The sequence below is a fragment of the Montipora capricornis genome, chromosome 11 (assembly GCF_036669925.1).
Source record: "Montipora capricornis isolate CH-2021 chromosome 11, ASM3666992v2, whole genome shotgun sequence".
Lineage (NCBI taxonomy): Eukaryota > Metazoa > Cnidaria > Anthozoa > Scleractinia > Acroporidae > Montipora > Montipora capricornis.
The window spans coordinates 16,769,241-16,780,636 of NC_090893.1; the positions used below are offsets into that span (position 1 = coordinate 16,769,241).

The 11,396-nt window shown below is 40.8% G+C and overlaps 1 protein-coding gene across 3 annotated transcripts in view; it reads right to left on the minus strand.

Moving 5' to 3' along the window:
* Positions 1 to 4,587: 4,587 nt before the first annotated feature.
* LOC138024545 (uncharacterized) overlaps positions 4,588 to 11,396 on the minus strand; it is a 29,074-nt gene continuing 22,265 nt past the window's right edge. For 2 of the 3 annotated variants that reach the window (XM_068871769.1, XM_068871767.1), the window contains exons 12-17: positions 11,137 to 11,300; positions 10,370 to 10,552; positions 9,957 to 10,066; positions 9,353 to 9,506; positions 9,035 to 9,180; positions 4,588 to 7,234 (exon numbers count right to left, since the gene is read on the minus strand). In XM_068871769.1, the coding sequence (XP_068727870.1) occupies positions 6,481 to 7,234; positions 9,035 to 9,180; positions 9,353 to 9,506; positions 9,957 to 10,066; positions 10,370 to 10,552; positions 11,137 to 11,300 (1,511 nt within the window). In that variant the 3' untranslated portion in view covers positions 4,588 to 6,480. The remainder of the gene's footprint in view (positions 7,235 to 9,034; positions 9,181 to 9,352; positions 9,507 to 9,956; positions 10,067 to 10,369; positions 10,553 to 11,136; positions 11,301 to 11,396) is intronic. The other variant, XM_068871770.1, reaches the window with a different exon arrangement.

An 11,396-nucleotide genomic window follows, 5' to 3' on the forward strand; every position in this document is an offset into this window, starting at 1 on the left:
TGATCTCGAATTCATGGATTAAACCAGTGCTAGTAAGTTTAAATGAGTCCTGTTTTCCTAGCTATCATAATGTTTGTCTTTCGTTCAATTTGCTTGATTTCGTATTGCAATGTAGCCCATTGCACACATTACAAGTCTGAAATCACTGGGCGTGAATTAATGTACTGTTTTGCCCGCGGAGCGTAACAAATGGATATCCATGAAAATATTCTTCGCATTTCGATTTTATTCGTTACCTTTCAGTAAAGACTTTTATTTTTCATTACGGAAAGAGAATCGAATTGATAATAACACTAATTTGATCATTTAAGCCGGGTCTCATTGATTGGTTTTGGCACAAATTTTTTAGGGATTTCGTCATATGCGATTTGGGGTAACTAACAAAATTACCTCTTCCCTCTTAGTACTAAGCCCTTGCCCTCTCCCCTCCGTCTTCGATGCACAACACTTGCGAATACTTCCAGATGCCTATTTTACAACATCTTACAAACCATTTTGAAGTGATTTGAAATTTATCGATCTAAGTAACCAGACAAGGTAGGATTTAAAAATAAGCATCAATTTATTATTTCATTGTTTCTCCGACTGAATATGCTCACAACCCTTCAGCAGAAAGGTCCACAGCAGGAGCTTTTGCAGCAAAATTCAGAGCACGCTGAAACATCTTCATGTCTGGGTATGATCACTGTATCATGAGTAATATCTTTAAACCTCCGATTTTAAAGGAGTTGAAAAAAAGCCTTTGTTCAACTAGACACCCATACAGCGCCTTAACTTTCCCAGACCACGAGCACCGCACTTAAATATTTGAGTTTTGGACTCCTTAGTTTGTTGTAACGGTAACTCGGTTTGAAGGTATAAGCATGATGCAACACGAAATAGCCAGCTAGCGCCAACGATGATGGTATGTTTTACGGAATTAGGTCAATTACAACTGACATAACAGTGTATCATGATTTGCTTACAAAGCAGTATTTGTTTGTGATTGTGGTTCGGGTCATCGACTACTGTTTGCGAGGTCTATTACTAAGAAAAACAGGAAGAGGATCGCGGTACTCTCCCTTCTCGTTGCATGAAGCAAGCTTTGTGCAAAAGATGTTTCCCCTTTAGTTCAGAATAAAAAAATTCCATTGAAGTGGACCATAATTGATTCTGATTGCATAATAAATTAGTAGAGTTTTTACGCTCATACAATTAAACGGTTTCAATATTCCTTCAACAAAAGTTGAACGGAAGTTGGACAAATGTTGAAAGCAAAAACAAATTTTTCCGGCTGCCGGGTTTGAATATTGCACCAAGAATTGAGCCGGCACTTTGATGCGAGGAACCAAGAACAAGAAACCAGTCTGAGACCCTCTCGTCTTGATTTTGGCCTAATACTGCTGCAAATGTTGAATGAAGTGTTCAAACGGCTTGAACTCCATCGAAATTTTTCTAGAACAAAAGACACCTGGAATCGATGTTAAATGAAAGTTAAGACAGTCGGTCTTCTTTACCCTTTGAACGACCTGTTCAAACGCACCCAACGATTGGTTAAGAATGAAGGCTAAAGTAAATATTGAAATTTAATACAACTGATGAAACACTTTACCCAAATGTATAAAGGCCGGGACACACTAGGCGACAAGTCGCAGCGACATGTCTCTGCGACAAGTTGCTCCATGTGTACTAGTACTGGCAAAACAAGTCGCTGCGACACGACACCTGTTCGGAGCACACGCAGTGATCTCGTATGAGGGGGAATGTGAACTAGTTTTCTAATTCAATATGGCTGACCATATGACTCTCTCTCAGTGGTTCATTTATATTTTGTCGCTGCGACTTGTTGCCGGAAGCGTACACACGATGCGACAACGCTGCTTTCGCTAATTTTGTCGCTGCGATAAGCCGCACGAATTCAAACTGGTTTGAATTCGTGCGACAGATCGCGGCGACAAAATTCTGCCGCAGCGACAATGATTTTCATGAAATTAACCATGTCTCTGTGTTAATTTGTGCGCTATAAGGCTCCTTATGGCAATTTGTCAGTAATATGTTCCGATTGTTTGTTGCTGCCTGTTGATCTCTTAGATAATCATTTGTGCTTCTATAAATTCGAACAAAAGCGGAGCGTGAAGCAACCCCTTATATAGTAAAGTAAAGTGGTGCATTTATATAGCGCCTTTATCACGAACGTCTCAAAGGCGCTTTACAATGATCAATTTACCCCCAGCGGACTGGAAGCATATACAGGCGCAAATGGCAGCCGCTTCTAAGCAGTCCATGCATGCTGGTACTCATTTTACCGACCTCGGAAGGATGGAAAGCTGAGTGAACTTTAGCGGGAAAGAAGGTCGCCAATTATTCCACTCTCGGCAGAACCGGGAATGGAACCCGGGACCTTAGGGTTGGAAGGCAGAGATCTTACCACTGCGCCAACCCCCTCCGCTCTTCGTGTTTAATACATGGACAATAAGCAGTTTTATCAAAGTCAAAATCTGGAAGAAACATTCTCTTTTAACCACGCTTGCTCTGGCTAATCAACTGTTACTTATCAAGTAATCATGCCCCCTTGATTACCAAAAGCACCCTCGTGTTTAAGCCAATCAGCATCCAATAATTTTCCCCCGTATATGATAGGTAAAGGTACACCTTATTTAACGTCCGTAATTCCTTTAGCCTCTATACATCTTATTCCAAAATGACCACTGATTTATGCGGATACAAATTGGCCCTTGTTGACAGACAGACAGACAGACAGTTTATTCTCTCAAACATAAACAGGTTTACAGAGAAGTATAATGAAGACTTAATGAGAAAAGGGCAAAAATAGTTAAACTAATACCTTGCCCTAACAGTTGGAAACATATAAAAATTACCTAATTAATTAAGTGGATACAAAAGAATAAAACACACAGTACACACACACACATGCATAAAAGCAATATATAAATTAAATTTGAGCAAAATAAAGCAACTATTAATAAAAGTTTCCGAGCATGCTACAAAGTCGAGGGAAAACGGAAAGGAATCAAAAAGATTTTTAATTCGTCCAAATGTTGATTAAAGCTCCTAATGTTAAGGTGTAAAACGGACAATTGAGGCTTCACAGCTTTAGACAATACATTAAGTTCATCTATTGTGAAAATTCCATGGTCATTAAAGCATTGAAGATGTAAATCAGGATCATTCACCGTAGCATTCATATCACAAGCTTCAAATGTAAACAAAATTCAATACCTAAATAGTAAATACAGTATAGCAAAATAAATGGCACCGATAAAACAGAAAATAATGTCATACCATGGAAGATTGTCATTACAGCTAGATCCTATAGGGGACGCCATCAATATAAAGTTTTCCATTACGGAATTTAGGTCGTTTACCACTTTCAAAGGCTTCCTGCATCACCGCTTTTAGGTCGTTTTTTCTTTTCCTATCCTCAGGGATGAGATCCTCAGAGACGTACGTTCCATTCTTGAATAGTTTCTTATTCCGGAGAATATCACGTCTATTGGGACGATACAAAAATTTAGCGATAATTGGGCGTGCAGAGCCATCTTCTCTGGACGGACCGACACGATGAGCGTTCTCGATGACAGGTTTCTGCTTTAAGTCTTTCGAAATTACTTTTCCTAGAGTGGCATTGCAGTCTTCGCCGGTTTGCTCTGGAACTTTATAAAATCTCAAGTTAAAACCTCTTGAATAGCGCTCCAAAGCCGAGAGCCGTTCATAAAGTGAATTGATGGTGGAGGTGTTATTTGCCATGCCTTTTTCCATTTTCTCAATCTTACAATTGATGTCATGGATTACGCCATCGACTTTGTCAAAGTTCATAGCAAAAGATTCTTGTTTCTTTGAGATTCCCAATTATGTATCGGCATTTGAAGAGACTCTGTCCTTAAGCAAGTTCAGCTCGCTCATCAATTGACCTTGAGCGCTCTGGATGGCTTTCTTTTCTTCTTTCTTATTCTTTGCTTTTGAGCTCATGCTTCTAAATGACAGTAACAACACACATATATACAGATAAACAAAAATATAGCTAGCCATTAAGTTCTACGGAGCTACGAAAATACGCGGCCATCTTTCCTGACCGCTGACCGCTTGTTGCCTCTTTCAAGATAATATAATTATTTTGAATTTTAAGCTTAAGAACGAGGCATCAAGGGCCCAGGAAGCCGAAGGTGCGCTCATTTTACCCCCCTCTTTCCATCAGTGCTCCGTTTTATGGGTATTTCAGGCTATTTACCCTACACTGAAAGGAAAGAAGTCGAAACAAGGATGTGCAATCCGGGGATCGAACTCGGAACCGCTGGCACCAAGGCGGCGCACTAACCGACTGTGCCACTCCTTGCTCCTTATAGATAGGGTTCATGCTGCTATGCGGAGCTACCCTCTTGTCAAATGCCCGGGGTAAGCCCCGGGATGGGGGGGGGGGGGGGGGATGGGCGATGGGCGCACTTTGAATTGACTGGTACATAAATTCGAGGGTTTCGAATCTTGTCATATCCTAACATACTGTAGTGTGACACCTTATCCTATGTGTCAAGTAACCCTGACAGCGTGATGCAGAGATTAAAAACGGGACGTGACTTGGAGAGATGATCTACGCTTGGCATTTCATTTTATTGTTATTAGATACATGTACACGAACAATATTGTGTTAAGTCGGTGCTATACAACCAACGTCTTCAAATTATATCTTTTGTCAGTGGCTGAGCCTGCAGCCAGGTGTTGTGCGGTCACCACAGCCCACTCAAAGCGATTAATTCGAAATGAATGCATAATGTGCATATAAAATGTCTAGAGCATTGTGCTATATAAAAACGCCCTGTGAGTCTTCAAAGTGTACAAATTTGTAGGGTGCTACACTCTCAATGTGGAAACTGTTATCTGCGTTCAACAGCTTACAAGTTTAGCTCACTTTGATTGCGGCTTCAATTCACTGTGGTAAACTTAACTGTATTGAACCTATAAACTGCGGCCCAAATGCGGAAAACACTCACGGTAATTGCCAAAGCCAACACAAGACCTGTTGGGAGTGTTTTTAACGCTTTCATCCTCAAGCTTGAAACGTTCATTCTCCCAACTAGTACCATAAATTTCTTTCTCGGTTGGTTATGAGAATTTGGTGTTATATCAAGATCACACCTCTTCAGCCAATAATTAACTTCATTCCTAATACCTGTCTGCCTCGGACAGTTTTTTTTTTTGTTTTAATTATTAGGAGAATTTATATCCTGATCACTCCTTGCAGTCAAAAGGTTTTAACCTTAAAAGTAAGCAAACTCGTGCCGGCAAAAAGTAAATAACGACTAATACACGCAACTTTAAGTTTAGGCCACTGTACTGGTCAACAAAAATATGGAATTCTTTCATGTACATGATTAAGCGACTTTAAAGCTGTATTGGTTTGAAACTCCTCTAGTTTGGAGTTTAAATAATTGAATGCAACTTACAAAGTTACGATTCAAGACCAAAGTTTTGACTCTCCTGCTAGTGTGGAGGCGTAAAAATGGGGGTCTTATACCTGACAGCTATTTACATTTTACTAAAAAAAAAAGAACGCTGATGAGTAGGCATATAAAAGTTCCCGCCGTTTTACAGAACTGGCGAAGATACTAGGCAGTAGCATTGAAACATTGAGGTGGTGAATGGTAACTTTGTACCTTGCATTTATTAGACTTGAAATCAGAGTGGAAGCAATCTTTCTCAAGATAAATCCATTGCTACTGGGGTCTTCATCAATGTTCAATGGTCAGAGTACTTGAATCTTTCTTAAGGGATTGTTGCTGGCCCAATTTGGGCGCTGTGCAAACAAAGCTTAAATACTGCATGTTTTCGATGGCGTTTAAGACACTTCCGTTGTAAATGCCCTGAATGCTTAGAGGTCATAGCTACCTAGAACGTCCTAAAAACCTTGAGGCTGTGAAGATGCTTATGCGAATGCGCATTCAAAGTCTTACAAACTGAGGTCGACCACAATACTTGTCAACTGCCTCTGCAATACAGAGTTGTGTCTTTCCCTTGTTATTGCTTGTTCCTGGAGAGGGGATTCGTCCCTTTCATCCCCCATCAGCACTCTTTCACTCTCATATACATGTTCTCTCTGTGATTCATGCGGTGATGTTTTATTCTCGCAAACGTTTTCCTTATCATCAGGTTTGCATTTAGTTTCCCTCTTGTACTGGGAATTCTGTCGCTTTTTCCTTCTCATCGCGTTCTTTCTTCTTAAAGTAGAGGCTCCATCACGTGCGGGCTCTCCATTTCTTTGACATTCAGTATCCTTGGGAATATTTCTTGGCTGTTGGTAGTGAACTGGGGAGCGATCCACATCCATCTTGTTCGTTTGCGTAGTCTCAATATCGGAATTTCCACTTTCTGTTGGTGCACCAGCATCACCCTGCGAGCATATCGTTCCTGAATTTTCCTCCTGGAAGGAGTTTGGCTCTACGTTGCATGCTTTTTCTAGGGTCGCATACCCCGAGTACCCGTTTGCATTCAAAACTTCAAGCTGTGAATAGCCCGAGTTTGCAATAGCACAATCGTGAATATCTTCCTCAATTTCGGCTTCCCTTTTGCCTTTTTCTTAGGCTGAAAAGTTTGTGTTTCCCCTGTTCGTATCCGAACTTTGTGAGCACTTTCCTGCTTCCTGGGGAATCGGTATTGTCTTTCCTTCGGGAGTCCCGCTGGTCTTTTGTAGTGTATTTCATTCAGTTCGCAATTTTTATTTATTCTACCTTTTGTGGTGAAAGCTTCCTCTTTGTCGGCGTGAATTTCACAGGTTTCATCTGCATTTGAAGCCTTGTTCGCTGCGTGTGCAGTGTGTCTAGCTCTTACCCGTTCGCGGTTGTTGAATTTATGACTAGGTACTTGAGAAGCACCACCTTTATCAGGATCTAACTCCGCGCGGGAGAGGTTTACGCCGTATTCTGGTATCTCATCATATTGAGCTTTGTCCTTTGAAGAACTCTCATTTGCGTACATAGCGTTCTTATTCTCCTTGTTCCTCTTTTCAAAGTCAACGTTTTCGTCGAGCCCATCATTTGTTTGGTTTGCAGACCTCTCTGCATACTCATACTTATAGTTGTGTTGAGCATAGAACTCCTTGGAACACATTTCCTCTATTTCTTCTTCTCTATCTCCCCCTTTCATGTAAGGCACGTCAATCTCTTGAGCGACAGAAAGATCTGGCCACTCTTCTTTGCCGTGCGTCCCCAACCAAAGCTGCATAATCCAAGACTTCATTGGTTCCCTTTTAACAACAACAACAAAAACAAACAAGAGATTAACACAAAAATATGGTTTTATCAAACTTTGACGAATTGATAATGTAAATTGACCACCTTACAGTGATTCTAATTGTACGATGGTCAATTTACATTATCAACTCTTTTGATAAAACCAGATTTTTGTGTATCACTGACATCCCCACCGACGCAGCACCACCGTATCTTTAGCAACTACCTTCTTTTAACAGACTAACACGGTGAGCAGTTTATTCCACGCCAGCCTACTGAACTCTAGGGCCCGAGCTTTTGTTGCCCTGACCAAATCGCGTTGTCGAACGTACGAATCTTCACTTCCTTGATCAAAATTGTATTTCCAGCTTTCATATACATGTGACGAATAACATAACTAACTTACAGTTTACTTAGTTGGATTATTAGCAAACTCACTGCCAGTTCTCGAAAATATCAGTGATATGGTGATAGGCTCCCATTTACGAACTATAATTAAAGATCCCTTCAGCTCGAAGAATCTGATAAAATGTATTTTACCATTCGCCAATTTGATGTTAAGGGAAGGTTTGATAAGCATCTCCTATAACGCCATTACATTTTTCTAAATCGTTGCTAGGTATAAATTTACCGAGCAAAAATAGAAGAACTACTGTTTAAAAGAATACAAGATTGTTTAAAGGAGTACATCAAAGTGTGAGAAAAGAGGGATTCTGGACCGTATGGTCCTCGCTGCCTAAGTTAGTTCTCGTAATGTTCCATTCATCGGGCAGAATGAGCGGACATTTACGCATAATAATGAGCTCCCGTGGCGGGCTATTCAAGCATGAACGCCCCACAAAGCGCAACAATTAGAGAGAAAAGGAATGAATTCGGCTAAGTTCACGCACTAAAATCGCTATTTTGAAATACCTATAAGCCATTTTTTGCTGATAAAACAGCGGATTCTTGTATTTTAGGGACTAAGTTTTCACGTTATTCAAAAACTAAAAAATCCAACTGCAATAAGTTCCAGACTTTTTGCTCCAAAACTGTGCTTCCTTGCTTTTTCTAGTATGGGTTATGACCACATTAAAAATTCAGCCTGATTTTTTTGGTAGAAACAAGCGACAATCTCTGCATAAAACAACGGATTATCAAAGATACACATCTCTCCTTCACTTTGACCGTTTTTTCCGCTAAATTCAAGCACAAAAAGTTTTAGACTTTTAGACTTGAACGCTTAAAAATTCGAGGTTCAAAATTTGCGCTAGTTCAGAGTGAAGTCTTTGTCTTACCGTATTACAATGGTTGCCATGAAAGAACAATACGAAGCTTAACTCCTTTGTTAAGCTAAATTCAGTCATCTGTAAACGGAGTATAATTTTATGCAAACTGGCTTTCGACCCGCGAGGTTTGAATACTGAACAACCCAGCCGGCTTCTGTTTGTGTAAGGAAAGTGATGAGTAATGGATGACCACCCGATCGCAAATGATTTGGACCAGGAGCTCTCTTCAGAGCTCGCAGAACCCCTGGTCCAACCTCTGCTCGTGCATATGGTGCATATGGTGTAAAATTTGTCAAATTCGTTCCTGTTGCAGTGGTTTCTTACAATAAGTAAGTTATTACTTTGAGTCACTTCGGGGTGCAGGGCAGGCGTAGCGGTGAGAGCACTCGCTTTCTACCAATGTGGCCTGGGTTCATTTTCAGACTCGGCGTCATATGTAGGTTAAGTTGGTTGGTTCTCGGGTACTCCAGTTTTCCCTTCTCATCAGAAACAAACATTTGATTTGCATTAATTTGCGTTAATTTGTTGTTTACGTAGGTGGAATACCTGCTCGTGAGACAATCGAAAATAGCGAGGATCGGAGGTCTCTGCTTTGGATCGAAAGCCCAACACTGATGCATGAGGATGTAGACCCAATCAGGACAGTATTTGGGTCGGCTGAGTGGACCGTTGTCTCTCTGATAAGGCAGAATCTGTAAGAAAGATGATGATCACAAACAGGTCATGTTGGTGGATCTCCGAGTAAAAGCAATGCAGATTTCTTTTTGGATTGGCAAAACGCTTTTTAACTAATACTAGAAGAACTTGGGTGTGCTAGATAAAAGCTGACCTAACCCTAACCCTAACCGCCATAATAATCTTTACCTCGTCATTGTCAAGCCAGTGATAAGGTCGCGAAAATTGTTGCTCTTCTTGACCATATTGGTAGGATGCATAGAGTTCCCAGGATAGAATGCCAAATGCCCACACATCACTGGCATGTGAGTAATATCCATCCATGATAACCTCTGGTGCACTCCTGTTGAAAAAAGGCGTCTTCTGTGTGATTTTTTTAGCAATAAAATACATGTTTTGGACGAGGTACACGCGATTTGTTTTGCTTCATCTGGAATCTTCACCATGGGTTCGCGATAATTCTGCGCAACGCTAATTAAAAATAAGAAATAGGCCCTTGGTGTGGCACTTTCACTGAATCTAGATCAAAGTGCAGTTTTGAAACTTCGGTAATGACAAATGAGATAATTTCGAGGATTTAGAGAAAGTCGTTTTGAAACAGAGCGAAGACTTGCAACTGTCATGATCCTTATGTGGCCATGCCTGGCGTCACTTCAAGGAATGGAGACAGTGTCGAATTAGTGACAGTAGAGAGAATTCCTCTTAAACGCCATTCGAATGTGGTCTTCAACGCTTCCTAAAGCTCTCTTTCCCTCCGGTTTTTTTTCTTTTTCCTAGACAGCTCATATCTCACCATCTACTGGCATCAGGTGGCATGGCAGCTTGCACAACACACGATGTACTAGTGACTTCGTAAGCATTCATTGAAAGACCCTTGGAGCGTTCCAGGCGACCAACTTGAACCTGCAAAGGACAACCTCCAGTCATTTTATTTTGATAAACCTCTACTGAACAATGTAATTTCAGATGACGATCGAACGAGCATCGCTTCCTTCAATTTCTGGCCTGACGTGGTGACCGACTAGAGTTGCCTTAGGCAAGTTAAGTGCCCCAAAAGAAGTCATATATTCCGACGGTCGTGGGTTCATTTTGATGCTCCAGTTATAGTTCTGTTAATATTTTTACGAGGAATAACACGCATTCTTTTTTATTATTTTGTTCAATCAAGATTTGTCGTAATGATGAGTACAAAAGTGGCCAACCTACCTGATTTGGTGAAACGACATTGACGTACTCAGCTCGAAGAGCCCCATGCACAATATGTTTACTGTGAAGGTAATGACATGCAGATGTCACTTGGGACAAAAACATCTCTATGTTTTCCTTTTTGCACTGTCTTTGAAGAACGTACTCTTTGAGATTGCCATAGTTACAGTTTGGACGTGAGGCCTGACAAACAGATCATCAGTTAATAGCCTGCCTTAGTTTCGGTCTGTAGTACACTAACTTGTGCAGGTATTTTTTTGTCGGTCAAATTTTTAGGCTTACAGCTCTATGAATTACTGCTGGCTTACGTCTGAAAGCTTGTCAACTTGGAAGACTTTGGAAGCGGTCTGTTCAAACACTTTACACTCTTTGGCTATGCTGCCTTTGTAATGACACCTGCAAATGGTTAGACTCTGTAGTCTTCTCGCAGGAAAAGAGACGAGAAATCGTGGACCCTTTAGCACAACCCTCTTCCTCATAACCCTCTGGGACGTAAAAGGACCCATACACTATTAGCAAAGAGTAGGGCATGGAATTCCCGGTGTTGTGGTCTGCCGTCTGTGATATATCATTATTGGGAGGGCAAATGCTCGGAGATACTACACCATGTAAGCTACTAAAATCCGAGGGTAAAGGAAGATGATGATGATTGTTGTTGTCAAGTTGTTGTTGTTATTATTATTATTATTATTATTATTATTATTATTATTATTATTTGATGATAATGCTGTCCCCACAGAATATCATCACTACCACTGGATACTTACTATCCAGCGATGTGAATTGAAGAAGTCGTGCTTCCATATTGGTACAATGTTTGGATTATCGAGACAGCGAAGCTCGTTAGCATGCTGAACATCTTGTTGTGAAAGTCTCTCCCACGTCCATACTTGGTTTTCTGTGATAAAATTGTTGACATCCTTGCCAATATCTGTGAGTAAAGGTTGACAGAGTTGCAAAAATCAGCGATAGGACATGGGAGAATTTAGACTAAGGTGTTGGTAAACGTATCTGGGTATGACGAGGA